This window comes from Montipora capricornis, chromosome 12 (assembly GCF_036669925.1).
Source record: "Montipora capricornis isolate CH-2021 chromosome 12, ASM3666992v2, whole genome shotgun sequence".
Taxonomy (NCBI): domain Eukaryota; kingdom Metazoa; phylum Cnidaria; class Anthozoa; order Scleractinia; family Acroporidae; genus Montipora; species Montipora capricornis.
In genome coordinates this window covers 20309307-20324941 of record NC_090894.1, presented here as the reverse complement: position 1 = coordinate 20324941, position 15635 = coordinate 20309307, and the positions used below count along the sequence as shown (strand labels likewise).

General features: G+C 37.8%; 2 protein-coding genes across 2 annotated transcripts in view; one reads left to right on the top strand and one right to left on the bottom strand.

The window, feature by feature from the left end:
• Positions 1-157: 157 nt before the first annotated feature.
• Positions 158-10524, bottom strand: LOC138026530 (menin-like). Its single transcript, XM_068873918.1, has 5 exons — positions 9944-10524; positions 6197-6537; positions 5152-5192; positions 3799-4023; positions 158-3277 (listed from the first exon to the last, which is right to left on the bottom strand). The coding sequence occupies exons 1-5, from the start codon at positions 10302-10304 to the stop codon at positions 2572-2574; spliced, it is 1674 nt and encodes a 557-aa protein (XP_068730019.1). The 5' UTR covers positions 10305-10524; the 3' UTR covers positions 158-2571.
• Positions 10525-10649: 125 nt separating this feature from the next.
• Positions 10650-15635, top strand: part of LOC138026531 (eukaryotic translation initiation factor 5-like) — an 8030-nt gene continuing 3044 nt past the window's right edge. Inside the window, exons 1-8 of the mRNA XM_068873919.1 lie at positions 10650-10669; positions 10786-10889; positions 11251-11533; positions 12814-12895; positions 13845-14017; positions 14467-14606; positions 14917-15037; positions 15143-15304. Of these exons, the coding sequence (XP_068730020.1) occupies positions 11459-11533; positions 12814-12895; positions 13845-14017; positions 14467-14606; positions 14917-15037; positions 15143-15304 (753 nt within the window). The 5' untranslated portion in view covers positions 10650-10669; positions 10786-10889; positions 11251-11458. The remainder of the gene's footprint in view (positions 10670-10785; positions 10890-11250; positions 11534-12813; positions 12896-13844; positions 14018-14466; positions 14607-14916; positions 15038-15142; positions 15305-15635) is intronic.

Here is a 15635-nt window from a genome sequence, read left to right as displayed (position 1 = left end):
TCATCAAATCAGTAACATCAAGTACCTTAATTCAAGGTACAAGCGTCTGCTTCTATCCAGTGTAATCATTTTTTCATAGCATTTCAATATCAAAAACTACAATGGGCAGTCAGTGAGGGCCTTGGAGTGAGGAATCAAAAACAATCAACACTGCAAATCCTTTCCAAAGAAGTTGTTTTATTTTAAAATAAAAAGCTCCACACTATGCTGTAACTTAAGATGGATCTACCATAGTTAAAATAATTCCCATTTCATGCTCAACACACTGCAGCTTCAAGATCATCACACATCATACATGCATTTCTCCTTTTTTCAAAGACTTCCTAAAAATGTTCATAATATTTTTACAGTGTAATTCCTATAAAAGTCATACATCTATAGATAGTTTAAAATGACTGTAGATGGAATAAAATTTGCAGTAAAATGAACTTTGATAATTCTGATTATCCATTTAAACTAATACCAGGGTTTGCACAGATTTTTGGTTGCAAAATTAGAGACTTTTTCCCGACTTTTTCCAAAATGATAATTTCTTTTTCTGAACCCAAATTTAGTATATAAAGTTCGTCCCATGATGCACTGTGAACATGCAGTAACCACGATGCAGTGCTGATCTGAGACTTCTCGGTCTGCAATGTTTTTGCCAAAGACGAAATTTTAAGTAAGATTTGACTACCTGAAAGAATTCACTTGGCAATAAAGCACTTGTTTCAGTTTTCAAAACAAAAAATTCTCCAGACTTTTTACCATTTTTCCAGACTTTAATCTTTATTTTCCAGACTTTTTCCAGGTCTGGAAAACTGGTTTGCAAATTTCCTGATTTTTTGAAGAATTCAAGACTCTGTACGAACCCTGTAATACTAACTGTTATTTTATATCCCATTTAACTACCACAATATGGGCCTAGTCACACAAAAGTTTATAGATATTTGTAGCATTGCCTGAATTTTGTATTCATAAGTTTTGTTTACATTGATACAAGAATAAATAACCCTTCGTTTCTTGGCAGTCAAAGAAGTTTTGAAACCAAAAATAACAATATTCATAAATGAGCCTTGCGTTTGCCTGCAGAGCAGTGGATATAGTTCCATGTTTTTCAGATGAATTTGTGAGACATGTGAAAGTTAAAATGCAAAACCTGGAATGAATGAGGATACAAGGGAGAAAGGGGTATGGTAAGCTACCTTGGTGGCACTACACAGAATGGACCTTAAGACACCCAACTGCCACCAACTCCTACACAAGCCAGCTACTGTGCAAAAAACAAACAAAACAATGCTGTGACATGACCAAAAAATTCATCTGCTAGAGACAAGACACAGGCTCCTTTGAGGTTATAATTTTTAAAGAAAAAATATTACTTTGCTAATGCAACCAGGCCCTTTTAAAAACATTAGTGTAAATTATGAATGAATTGACACCAGGAAAATGGGATGAGTGTATGATTCACAGGTACTTGCACAGACGCTGGGTATTCCCACACCCGTGATACTATTGCTACAGTAAATCCTCAGTTTAGCAATTCTCTATATACCAAAGTCATCACTATATCAAACAGTCTTAAAACACACTTACAGAAGAATGTATGAAAAAATACCCTGGATATGCAGGGCTTTCATGAGAAGCTGGTTGCTTTAATTTCACAGATTTCAAATCTTGATCTTTTTCCTTCGGAAAACTGTAGTAAGCTACCTTAAGTATAATGTTTTCAATGCAGTTTGATAGAAAAGGACATCTTTCAATATTAAACTTCTGATTAATGACTAATGGTGAGATGTTTTCCTGTGGTTGAAAGATCCATTTTAAAGGAAATATTTCATTGTTGGTAAACTTTGATAGAGCATAACTCCTAGAATGAACTGTTGAACAGTCATTAGCAAATACTAATTGACATAGATTAATTAAGAGGATAAGACAACTTCTGGGAGATTTTAAGGAATTGCCTTCACTTCAAGTTTGACCACTCTTGTGAGAGCTGCACAGAAAGAAGTTCCAGTTATAATAATCATTATTATCACAATATTAATAATATTACTGTATTATTACAGCATGCCTTGCAGAAACTAGACATGACAACAACTCCATTCCCTACTATTTGAAAACACTGTGTGGACTCTTTAACATCTTTTAAAGTCCCCTCATGCAACTAAGGGTTTAGAGACAAGGCCTACAGGTAACACTGACCTTAGCCAAGATAACTTGCCGCATTTCTTTTCAGAAGTGATTTAATGCTCAAAATGGGGCCATAATTCCACAAGATAGCCATAGAACAGAAAATAACCATCATCTTCATAATAAAAAAATAATAATGATAACAATGACCACAGTGATGATGACAGATAAGTTATGACAAATACCAATAGTTCCCTGTAGTAGTGAGGCTTCTATCGAATAAGACTAATGCTTCCACCATTATAATGCTGCAAAATGCAAGTTGTTCTTTGTTTCATGATGGGTCTGGATTTTTCTGAGTTCTCTCTCTCTCTCCTGAAACAGCATCCATTTTTAATACTAAGAATTAACTGCAAGAGAGCAGTTGTCCCTGTATACACGTCAGTATAGTCTGGTACCTCAATAGACAACAAAATCGCGATCTCCCTTCAAGATCTTCCTTGGCCTCTCTTCTTCGTCTTCTTGATCATCTTCATCGTCGCCTTCAGCTTCCTCTCCAAAGTCATAAACATAGTCATCTGTTTTAAATGAAGACCTCCTGCGATTTTTTGGCACACTCACCTGGGATTGAGCAGTTAGCTGCAGCTTAATTGCACTAGTGTTTATTTTGCCACCAGTTGTCAGCAGATCTCGCATGCCCCTCATTTTTTCACTTTTAAGATTCAGTTCCAATGATTTCTTTCCATTTTCCACACTAGCTGCTATCAAACTATTGTCTTCAATTTTAGTGGAAGCTGATGATAACGTTCCGCCATCAGTATCATTCTTAAGTGGCTCACGTCTTGGAAGTAATTTTTCCATGTGACCAGAGGAAAGTGCAGATCTACATGATGAAGAAAACTTGGATAGTGACTGCACAAGCTTCTTTGCCCAGTCAGCATGTAATACAGGGGTATGGCTGCCTTCTTCCCACAAACAAATGCCATCATAAAACTGAAGAACAAGGGAAAAGAAGCTTGGATTGTCACCAAGATTGGAACCCTTTTCTACTGCACCATTTTCGCTTTTGCTTGAAGATGTCATCTTGAGGATGTTGGGAATAAAATCATTGGCTATTTCATAAAATTCTTTGTACATCTCTTCATCTTCCTTGGAATAGTTGTATCTACAAAAGGATTATAAGCAAATGTTACACAGATCACTATTAAAAAGCACCATCTTCAAGTAGCCCATTTGACACCTAAGCCTCAGAATTTTCTGATTGCTTATAACTGAAGAGCTTTGAGTAATTTTGAAAGAAACAATATGATTTTTTTTCTGAGAAGGAATCCAGAGTTCTCTCAAAGTCAGGGTTTTGTGAAGGTCCAAACTATGTGACTTCAACAATAAATATTCTGAAACTTCCAGAGGTTTCAAAATGGCTTTCAATTTCCAGGTAACAGTAATCTTAGTCCCTGCGGAACTAAGTACTGACAGCAGTAGGTACTTCAAGAATTTTTTTTTTTTGCAGCAATACTCTTCCTTGTGGTGAAACAACCTAAACCAAATAACCTTTGATATGTGAAGAACATTAACCCATTGACCCCTGTTAGTGACACTTTATAGATTTTACTCTGTCTAACGCCAGACGTTTGAGGTGTGAACCCAACGCCTCACACCAAGATGCTTCAAGACTGGTGCACTTACTTTCCTGCAACATGTGCACCCTTCACCCAGTATTCCATAGCTTTCATGACCTGCTTCTGTCTGTAGTAAAAGCCACCAAGATATGTGTAGGGATAAACATGTTGATCTTTGTATATTGATTGGTTCACTCTGATCCCCTCCTTTAGGATCTCTTCAGCTGCTGGACGATTGGCGGTTGGAGTTACTTCCTCCAGGTCTCCTAAGTTACCCAATCCTAATGGGTACCTAGTAAGGAAAAGAGAAAAAATTAGATTTTAAAAAATCCTCCTTTGTGTCAAAAGAAGGAGTGATTGCATCAGGGGAGCAGGGGTGGTCATAGTGGTGATAGCTGCTCTCCTCCCACCAATGTGGCCTGAGTTCGATTCCAGACTTGTGGCCATATATGTGGGTTAAATTTGTTGTTGGTTCTTTACTCTGCTCTGAGAGATTTTTCTCAGGGTTCTCCAGTGTTTCCCATCTCCTCAAAAACCAACATCTCCAAATTCCAATTCAATTGGATGCAGAACCTCCGTGAAAACCACATTCAAGTGAGAAGAGCTTTCTGGGTAAATACCATTGATTAATCGTAGAATTTTCACAAATAACCTATGAAAATTTGATAAGACAATAGAGTGAGTAGTATCTAAATTTAACCCTTTCACTCCCAAGAGTGCCACTTATAGATTTTACTCTGTCTAACACCAGAAGATTTTACTCATGAGTCAATGCGGAACCCCATGGGGGTGAAAGGGTTAAAGAGATTTATTTATCAGTAATAAGTTAGCATCACCAGCAAAGGGAAAACAAGTGCCCCTAAACAGAGGTTGAACCTATCACCTTCCAATTAAACATTGCAACGCACTACCATACAGTGTATCTAATTACTGAGACTTCAGAATTACCTTTAAACATTAGATCGACTCATAATCAGTCAAAGGCTTGAAAATTTTGACTTTAATTTTAAGACACTTTTGTTACTGTGGCAATTTATCTTGCCATTCAAAATAATAATGTACATTACTTTCCTCTGAGTTACAAGTGATACCTAATTAAAAGGGATATAATTTTTGTGTGGACCTACATGTACAATGCAGGTCAAAAGTCCTTGGCACACTTCTGAAAGAAGTACAAGAACTGACCAAAGTATTATTTTAAGCAATCCCAGAATTCTAACAGCTTGCAATAATGTGTTTGATGCATTTACAGAACTATCCCTCTCTTCCCCCCAAACAATGTTGAGACACTGCCCATCTAATAACTCAACATTGCTATCGAGGGGGGGGGGGGGGGGGGTTTGTTTATAAAAGTGTTAAGTGTCCCAACAATAATATGACCTGCACTGTAAATGTTGTTAAATACGACATAGCTGAGTACCTTTTTAGGTGGCCTTGATCATATAGCAACCATAGAAGTTTCTGTTGAAAAAAAAAAAGCAATAAAGTTGTCATTTCTTAATTGCAGTAACAATCCCAGAGACATCCACTGCCACATTTAATTTAAAAGTGGACACTCCTTTACCCATTCAAAACCTAAAGCACCTTTAAGGACAGTGCCTACTGTGCCCAATTTTCTTTTTGGATACTAAGAGTAGTTGCTGAGTTCTGCTTTCTCTGCATAGTTTTAAACTGCACAAGCACCACCAATAGGAAACCTGAGTATCTTGAGATGCGCAGAACATATGCGCAGTAACAATAGTAGGCACCATCCTTTAATTTTTTCTCTCAGGTGAGGAATGGAGGAAGGGTTAAGAGGCCCTGAGGAGACACTGACAGAATTGACATCAGAGTTTATGTTTGCACTTGTAATGCCTATTAACCCACTGCCACACAAGAAAAAAAGAAAAAGCCTGACCACGGTGGGAATCAAACCTATGACCTCAAGACCAGAAAGGAGCAAGCCATGGATAGTTGAGATGTTCTTAGCAATTCTCTTAGCAATTCAAACACACAGTATGCTAAACTAGGAGTAATCAGGGATTACTAACTGCATTCAAATGCTTGCCTTTGATATTGAGGTTGGGGCAACTTTGCATGATGGAGGGTTGTGTATGGTGAAGCAGGTTGATGAGGAATAATTTGTTACCTAATTCTTCAGGCAAGTTGAATTGAATAGAAATGACAAAAAAATGGATATCAATGTGAGCAGGAACTTCAGCTGACCATCTACCCACAGATGGCAGGATGATCGCCATGTTTGCTTTATTGTAGCTGGAATATTGAGGTTTCTCCACTCTTTTAAAACAGTTTAGTGAACAACTCACTGATTAGGCTTCATCCTATTACAACTTCAGCTTTTTTAAGGAACTTAATAGAGTGACTTCAAAAAATAGGACAGAGAGGGAGTTAATGGGTTAATAGCCACTATAACTTATTCTTTGATAGACTTACTCCTGTCATACAAACAATACCACTCACACTACCTGTTGCAAGCCAGCCAGCTCTGCACTGTCACTTGTGCTACTAATGGTTGGGTTAATAGAAGACACCATAGATGCCACTTCCATGTGACGTGTGCATTTCACAGGGTACCCACTGAGATACAACCAGCTATGGCCAGTGCTTTCATCAAAGTCAACAGGACGGCCTCGTTTATCCTCATTACCTTTTCCATGCCAGGTGACCTCAGCTGTTTCTTTGCCATTTTCACCAAATACAACCCAAGCATGATCCTCCGATAGAGCCAAATGAACATCATTATAGCTCAATGCTTGACATATGGCCACCACAGTAAAAGCAACACCAAAGCAATCCAAACGATTCCCTGTGGAGAAACAGTAGTGTGCTTTGAGCTTCAAAACACTTTAGCCAAGTTTTACATTCATTTGATTAAGGGCCTGTTTACATGGTGGTGGGATAACCTGGGTATGTGGGGTAACCCACCATGGTGGGGTCAAATTAGCTTGCACTCACATGCAATCTTACCACTCCAGGGTCCCGGGTCACCTTTCTCGAAGCTGCTGCATGATCACTAAGTATGTGAACAGGCAAATAGCAGGAGAACGACGCATTTTGGCAGTTAATGCTCTTTTACTCTCACTAGCTTCTCTTGCTCCAACTTTTCAATGCTGTGGCTTCTTATTATCACTTTTAATGCTGCAACGCCTTCACCAAAGGCAGTATATCGTGACAAGAGCCGACCCTGAGTTGGCTAGCCTGCAGAGCAGGCGTTTTTTGTCTCCCCTTCCCCTTTCATACTGTCCTCCACTCACTGAGTGCAATTTTCTTGACTCGCCTCAGGCCTCTGTTAGTCTCGCTATCCAAGATGTCTATGGGTTGGCAGGTTAACCCACCTTCATGCGGTTTACATGGCAAAATGCGACCTCAGCTGGGCGGGTTACCTGGTCTGGCAGACCAGGCAACCCACCTCAACAGGTTACCTCACCCATCACGTAAACGCTAGGCTGAAAAAATAAGAGTTTACATGAACAACCAGGTTACCCCACCTCCATGTAAACAGGGCCTAATAGGAGATATTGTTTCTGTGACTTATAGTACACTCAACAAAATTACTGGATTCTGATTGGACGAGAGGAGTACAATAATTAATCCCAAATTGTACTCTCCAGGAGTACCAATACTTTTCTTTCCGAAGTTGACACGAACTTTTCTGAAATTAAAAGACTTCGGAAGGCGACCATTAAGCATCTGAAGACGCCCAACCTTTTACGAAGATTTCCCGAAGTTTACCCGAAGGCGTCCAAATATTTCCGAAGTTGACCAGAAGAATTTAGAAGGCGTCCCAGGTTCAACCAAAGTCTTTCGAATATTTCCAACGTTGGACCAAAGAGTTTGAAAGGTTTCTGAAGTAAACACAAACGGATCTGGAGAGATATACACAAAGCTCACCGTTACCGCATTCTGATTGGTTGATTGTAATTTTGTTGAGTATACTATAAATAAAAAATCGCACAACCTTCTCATACAATTCGTGATTAATAGGTACTCATGATTTTGAAAGTTCTCAAATTGCACTTGCCTAAAGGCTCGTGCAATTTTGAGAACTTTCAAAATCACGAGTACCTATTAAAATATTTTCCATTCGTCGAATCGAACAAATCGAAACTCTACTTGTCGGGTCATAAATAAAATTTTCCATTCACCGAATAGAACCAATTGGCTGAATCAACAAACTTGCAAGGGGTCACTCTCAATAATGAGATGCTTAATCACGAATTGTATGAGAAGGTACGTAGTGTGATTTCCTATACAAATTGTAAGGTTCCTCCATTATAGAGCGGTTTTCAATTGAGTGTCGAAAGTAATTAGCGAATTACTTTGGTTTTGCATCTACTTCACTCAGTGATTGGTTCAAAGTTTTCACGCCACTTTTTCAACCAATCAGAAGTAAAACCAAAACCAACTGTGGATCGCGCGTGCACATTTTCCCACCTTTTGTGTCGGCTACGTGTAATTACTTCGAGTTTTGATTGGTTTACTGGATTGTCTCCGTCCTTTTTGATTGGTTAAAGTAATTACTATGGTTTTGGTTTTACGACACTCATTTGAAAACTGCTCTAACTATTATTAATTAGATAAGTTTCCAGTTCAAACCCTGCTCTGACCATTAACTGCATTACTAGGATGGTCTCCATGATGCTATCAAAGAGTTGGCTGCTTAAGCAAGGATGCAAATGGCTACGACTGCTTTGAGAAAGTTTTCCAAAAATCTACCCTTAACTTATAGCAATCATTTCACAATTATTAATCCAAGTTATTTTGTGAAAAAGTGCATTAAGATTCTAAATATAAAGTTAATGTAAATGGTATGGTTGTTTGGAGTGAAAATAGAAAATCCATTGACTGGTTCTCAATTTATTACTTCATGCAGTTTCAATGCAATGGGAAACATTGTTTAACTGGATGCTATCTTACATAAGCCATTCACAAAACATTAGTATTTCTACAGTAAAAGAAAGAAAAAAACATGCATTTAAAAAGTTTGGTAGATATTTTCTCCAACTCTAGTAAACCTGAAAGGGGTAAGGCGAGGATCTCAATACTTAAGAAAACGACATTTCATTTTCTTTGTTTGATCAATTATTGTTATTCATTTCTTTGAGCGTTGGTTTGGAGAAAAAGGACGCCATGAATCGAGCAAGATGGAGAGTGGGAGTTAGAAAGATTGCTGACATTTAAGTGGGGTAAATCCGGCCAACCCCGTTTACGGGGATAAACCCAGATCAAAGTTTGATTGATTGATTAATTGATTGGTAATTCAGTTAATTTGTAGAAGTTGAATGAAGAACACAAAGAGTACAAAAATGTTTTAACAAGAAAACTTATAAGTACTTTAAATGATCTTTTTGATCACATCCCCAACTCATGCATACTGCATAGACATAGTACCAAAGTTTAATTCCCATTTTCACTTAAATACCAATGTTAATATCATGCTAATTAAAATGAATTGTTTTGAATTGAACAAACTTCAAAACGATATTCAATAAAAACAGCACTTCATAGGGTTCTCTTGTTGCAAAAGAACATACAAAATAGACGTGATTTTCTCCCAAAAATCACTGACCCGCTTAGGCCTGAAACTGTACAAGGGTGGTGCCTTCAGTCAAATTCGTAACCAACACATGAAGGCTGTCCTGTCTTGCTATATGTAGGTCGCCTTGAAAAGACACCTTTTATCAGGAAAATATTCATCGCTCGTGTTACGATGATTTTGAGTTAATCTTTTTTCTAAGATATCGGTAAACTATGATTATTGCTGATGATTTTGGAAATGGTAAATGTACCGTATAAGCTCAGCTTTTAACCAAGCGTTATTGCAATGCTACCTATTTTCGCAGGAAAAAAAATAAACATTAAAAATGAATGTGACAATAATTCTTTCCACGGCCTCAGCAACACATGGACCACAAAATGAGGTTGGTCTTTTTTTACCAATACAAGTAGGCTCGTTGAAATGCAAACGATCAGCTAAAAAATCAATCGCTTAGTTCCACTTCGCATCATTACAAGCTGATTTTTTATGCAGCAAAGCTCACCTGGTAATGGTCAAAGAACGACTTCTTTTCACATTTTATACCAGATTAAAACGTTAAGGATTGGCAAAGAGAGGACAAGCACAGCATCATATCGACCTTTTCCTAGTTTTAACACCGATGATCTTTGGTAAAAATCTATGATACAGATAACGTACTCTGCACTTAACTTACCTGTCAAAAAGCTGTACAAATTTTGTATGTGGGGTTTGTCTTTAAAATAGGACTTCGAAAGACAGCTCCAAACAAGATCAGCGACATCTGTAATAAATTCCCTTGTTGCTGGCCTTTGCTGTTTGTTGGCAGATAAGTTCTTCTGAATCAAAGCCTGGAATTTGGCAACGAGAGCATCGTAGGTTTCTTTGTCCAAGCTTGGGCAGCTATTCGAGGATCCTTTGCATGTTAGGGCAGTTTCAAAAAAGCCCAAAACGATGGATAACTTGGCCAAGTTTGGTTCAGCTTTTGTAAGCTCTGCCTTAAAAACTTCAACCACGGATGAGATGTCTTTCAAAGGAAAACTGCAGTCCGCTTCCATCTATATAGCTCAGGGTAAAATGGAAAATACTATGTACAGTACTCCAAGTAAATTAAGAAATTTCTTCCTAAAAAAAGGTTTCCAAAGTGAGATCCGTTATGCACAAAAGAAAGGAATTCTACAGCTTAGAGGGTGCTCGTAGTTCTGTCGTAACGGATCTCAAATATACCTCGACAGCTCAAAGACATGACCACAAAGAAACCCTCAAAGGGAGAATAAACAAACAACTAAGAACGAATGGGAATAAAAAAAGAAAAAAAAAGAAATCAGCTGGAAGCCAATGATCTGCGGAAGACTGGCGTGGAGGTTGACGTCATATAAATCACGTGGCGATGAAGACATTTAACTTCGGCCATCTTGCCGTGGTAAGGTGAAGTCAGAATACACATTTAGGCTTTTGTTAATTTTTTAATATGCCCTATATAAAGCCTTGACTTTTTACCGTTTGGGTAAATTCTTTATTACTTCCTTTCTTTTTTAGGACGATTGTTACTCTCGAAGTGCTTATAATCGCGATTTCAGCGCAAGGAAACTTAGAGGATTTCGTCACCTCAAGGCAATTTATGACGTTTTCGTGCTCTAAAGGTATAAAAAATCATTTAACTTCTTGTTTATAGAAAAAAGAGTATTAAACGTAAGTGCGTAAACACAGAAGAATTAAATAGCTTCGATTCTGTGATAGCTCGTTAAATAAACTCAACGTGTCGAATCTTGCTTCGAAGTTATCACCTATTGAATTGAATTCATATTAAATTAAGTATTTTAAAGCCTCAATATTCGTGAAACGTATGCTTTAACATGATGGAATGGTTGAGATCAGCAGTTTTATTTGAGAAAAGCGGATATTTTTAGCAGTTGTTTGTGTATATTGTAGATGGCCATTTCATACCAAATACACTTGTTAAAGCTTGTTATTTGTAACTAAATCCTATATTTTTCTTCCTAGGTCCTACTCGGTTGAGCAGATTCAAGATTCATTTACACAAAGAAACTATAACAGGGCTACAACGCCTTCCTCGTTTCCTCAAGCGGACAAGACAAAGAACTTTTATGAATTTATCAGGGAAAATATTTTATAGCATTAATTATTGCAGTAATTGCAATCACTACAAGCATTTGTCTAAAAAGAAGCTTATAGAGAAAGGAAATCAACCATGGCTCTTGTCAATGTCAACAGAAAGAACACTGACCAGTTCTATCGATACAAGATGCCCAAGCTCCTTGCTAAGGTAAAAATTATCCTCGTTTATTTTGGAATAGATGAACTACTGGTTAGTTTACCAAATAACCCATTGACTCCTAGGGGTTCCCCATTGATGCGTAAAATCGTCTGGTTTTACGCAGAGTAAAATGCTAAGTCTGGCCAGTTTAGGCTGGTTTAGGTGTCGAGGGGTTAAGATTAGAGCAACGGACTACACAGGAGATAATTTGACTGTTTAAACCAACACTGAGAGGTCTTTCAGCAAGGATTTAAAATGTGTATACCTTGTCCTGTTCGGTCTCCTTGCTTTTTCCTAAACATTGAAAAATGCGAAAATAATATTTAGCCATCAGTAACTGTGTACCATAGACCCTATGCAAAAATGGCTGCCTTTAAATTATTCTTTTGTTCATATTCAAAATAGCCCAACTAACCTCGTTTTTCAGACAAAAATTCTAAAGAATTTGTTATCCTGAACGAGGTTAGTTGGGCTATTTTGAATATGAACAAAAGAATAATTTAAAGGCAGTCATTTTTGCAAAGTATAAAATCTTTAAGACTCACTTCCTCTAGTTGATGGTTTAAAGTTTGCAGGACTTGTTGAAAATTAGTAGAGATGATAATAATGTGGTTGGAAAAGGTCAAAGTTGGAAGGAATATTGCAGGGCTTCAAAACCCGTACCTGCTGGGAATGGCAAAGATCGTCAGAAAGGTGCTAGATACCCAAGGCTTCTGGGTAAAACTTGGTATAATACAGCAGATGCATCTGGCCATAACATCTAGAGCTCAGAGATTAAGTAGAATGATGATGATGATGATGATGATGATGATTATGATAATTCCTATCAATGGAAATTTGAATGAAATCATATCAAAATGAAGCAGATCAAATTAAATATAGTATTGTTGGTTGATGAGGAGAGAGAAATCTGATTACCATTACCCAGAGAAAAACCTCCCAGATGAGAGTAAAGCTCTGACAAACTCGACCCATTTTTGATGAGTCTTGGGAGTGAACATTGGACATGTTGATGAACACCAAATGCTTTTTGCCATAGCTCCAGTCCCTTTACAAAGGACTGGAGCTGTGTGAAGCAAATGAAATATAAAAATCACTGAATGTTGTTAGAGGTAGGTCATGTTTGGAATTGATGACATTAATAATAATCACTTTGTGAATTTCATTTTGCTTTTTTATTGCATTTTATGAACACATCTTTACCCAACAGATTCAACATTGAATTTGTTTTCAGTTTTGTTGTGAGGAGATTTTGAAAAGGAATTTTGGTTTCATTTTTCATCTTTCAGGTGGAAGGAAAAGGGAATGGAATCAAAACAGTAATTGTCAATATGGTGGACATAGCCAAGGCATTGCAAAGGCCACCTTCTTGTAAGGGAGTTAGCTATTCTTTCTTTAACGAAAGCATTCGCTGATGTTTTAAACTGGAGGGTGTTAGCATTTTGTTTTCAGGCGTGACGTCTCTTCTTCTTCCTTGAGAAAATAGTTGTAGTAACAGAGAGAGTCCGTTTTGAATTATTTGACTTTCTAATTAGCTGTAATAACAGTTGTCAAAACGAGTAGTCATTTCACCCCATAGCTGAACCAGGAAAAGGTTTGAGGCTTTCCCTGAAAAGTACTTTCTATTATCAAATTATTGTTGAAAATGGGAAAGAAAGTGGGTTTCTGATGTCTAACAAAATTAATTTTTTCCATGTAAGAAGAGCCATGGGGTATTTTGGATGACAAAAATCCATGTACTCTACCTTGCATATACATGGTACAGTGTATTTTGTTGGTAACAGTTGCTTCACAAAATGTAGGGTGAGTGCCTGAGATGTCCAAGGGCCTCCACAGGAGACCAACCAGGCACCTGTCACATTCATAAGTAGTGGACGAAAATGAGGGATTTGGGGGGCAGGGCACGCAAAGTAAAGAAAAGCACCATATAAGGGCCAATTTAGACAGTTCAATTTGTTGCATGCAACATGTGTACGACATGCCTTGAGATTGTCGCAGCATTTTAAAACATGGCATTATTTGTTTTAGAATGCTACGACATTTTTTCTGACGTACACTACAATTGTAAGCAAGTAGCAAGCTTGTTGCATGTGACAAAAATCGTACCTTGTAAATCAGCCCTAAGAAGGCCTGGTAATATCTTCCTTAATTGCAGTATATGCAGTCATGTGATGGCTTGCATCATGCAAGAATGTGCCTAGGCAACATACTGCTGGATTGCTAGTTGCTCTCCGTTGTTAAACCAATTTTACCTGCATTAATTTTAAAACCTTACATTGATTTTAAAAAATCAATAATAGTATTGTATTCTTTTTATTAGATCCAACCAAATACTTTGGTTGTGAGTTGGGAGCACAGACACAGATTGATTTGAAGAATGAACGTTACATTGTGAATGGTTCACATGATGCAGATAAACTGCAAGATATACTAGATGGTTTCATTGAGAAGTTTGTTTTGTGTCCGGATTGTGATAACCCTGAAACTGTTCTGGTAAGTATCCTGTGTATACAACGTGCACAAGGAACAAGATCACCACTCATTAGACATAGATTTTGATTCCTGTTTTCATTGGGGGAAAAGAATTTTTGGGTTTCTTTCATAAACAGTAAGAGATATTTTTAATCAAGCTTGCTAAACGTTGTTTGTTAACCCCTGGGAGTGAGACTTGTAGATTTTACTCTGTCTAATGCCTGACGATTTTACTCGTCAGTGGGTGGTGTTTCAGGAGTCATTGGGTTAATTAATCATTTTCGGTCACAAAATGTTGGTCTTCATACTCAATTTTTGCAACGGTGAAATTGTCCATCACCTTGTTTAAAGAGCTGGATCATTCTTTTATTCTTTTTCTTTAAGCAGTTCAGTTTTTAGTTAGTTGATGATGTACTTTTTTCATCACGCAGGGACTGGTAATTATATAAACATTTTTATTGCTTTCTCAGGTTGTTGAGACACGCAAAGAAAGGATCGGACAGTCATGTAAAGCATGTGGATACAATGGATTCATCCACATGCAACACAGGCTAATCACATTTATTTGCAAGAATCCACCTAATGAATCTTCAGGAACCCCGTCCAAGAAGTGAGTTACAACTTGTGGTTAGCCGGGAGCCACACATAAGGGGAACAGTGTGTTCCTGTTGCTAGAACATGAAATTCTGGAATGTAGTCTTGTTTCACCTGAAAGTCTTGCCATTTGTGGGTGTAATTACAAAGGCAGCACTTTCTCCTCTGTTATTTTAAGACCCTGAGTGTAGGTCCGGCTGGAGTCTAACTAACATGCTCCTGTGTGGCAGCCTGGTGTTCAACAACCTAAAAACTGCAAGCTGTTATTTTATCTGCAAGTTACTTTGTCAACATTCAATAATGTTACTTTTTGTTGTTCTGTGTAGAGACAAAAAGGAACGTCGAAGGGAAAAGCAGAAAGGGCATCAGAATGGAGAAACAAGCCCTACACACAATTCGGTGCAGTCGGGTGAAAGTGGAGTTGAAAACCCAGACTTCAACAAAGAGGTATTAAAGAGACTGTATAAGGCTGTGTCCTTATGGTCATTATTATTTTTCTTAACTTTACGGTATCTCTTTAAACAGTAATAATTATTGCCTTTTGTCTTGCAGCCTGTAGCAGCAGCAGATGATGATTGGAGTGTGGATACCAGTGAAGAAGCAGTTAAGAAGAGGATGGGCCATCTTACATCAGGTGTCAAAGGATTAGCACTGAGTGAAGACTCTGAGAAGCCTCAGGAGGAGCGTTTCAATCTGTTCTATTCTTTTGTGAAGGTAATCTAATCTTGTTTTCTTGAGTTTGCAATACAAGGCCAAATGAAAAACATTAGTTTATTATAACACAGCGCTTTTGAGTTGGAATGATGAAATGGGTTGTTAACATGAGCTTGCAACTGGCGAAGGGTACTTTCAGGGCACATAAGCCATTTTCAGGTTACCTCCTTACTGTACATTACCCAGTAACCAGCTGTTGTTGTTTCAAACCACTTGTTCAAATTCTACTAATCATCCCTCTGTCCTTTTTATTGCCAACAAAAATCAGTGTTGGTGCACAGTGCATACTCTTGAGTTATGCAAGGTCAGTCAGACTAGACCCATGCAGATT

What these genes read in the sequence shown, in the direction of transcription:
- LOC138026530 (XM_068873918.1), bottom strand. Translation starts at nt 10,304, where the DNA reads ATGGAAGCGGACTGCAGTTTTCCTTTGAAAGACATCTCATCCGTGGTT. An exon ending in TTTGTACAGCTTTTTGACAG is followed by an intron (nt 6,538 to 9,943) that starts GTAAGTTAAGTG and finishes GTTTCTCCACAG; the next exon opens with GGAATCGTTTGGATTGCTTT. An exon ending in GATCAAGGCCACCTAAAAAG is followed by an intron (nt 4,024 to 5,151) that starts GTACTCAGCTAT and finishes TTTCCTTACTAG; the next exon opens with GTACCCATTAGGATTGGGTA.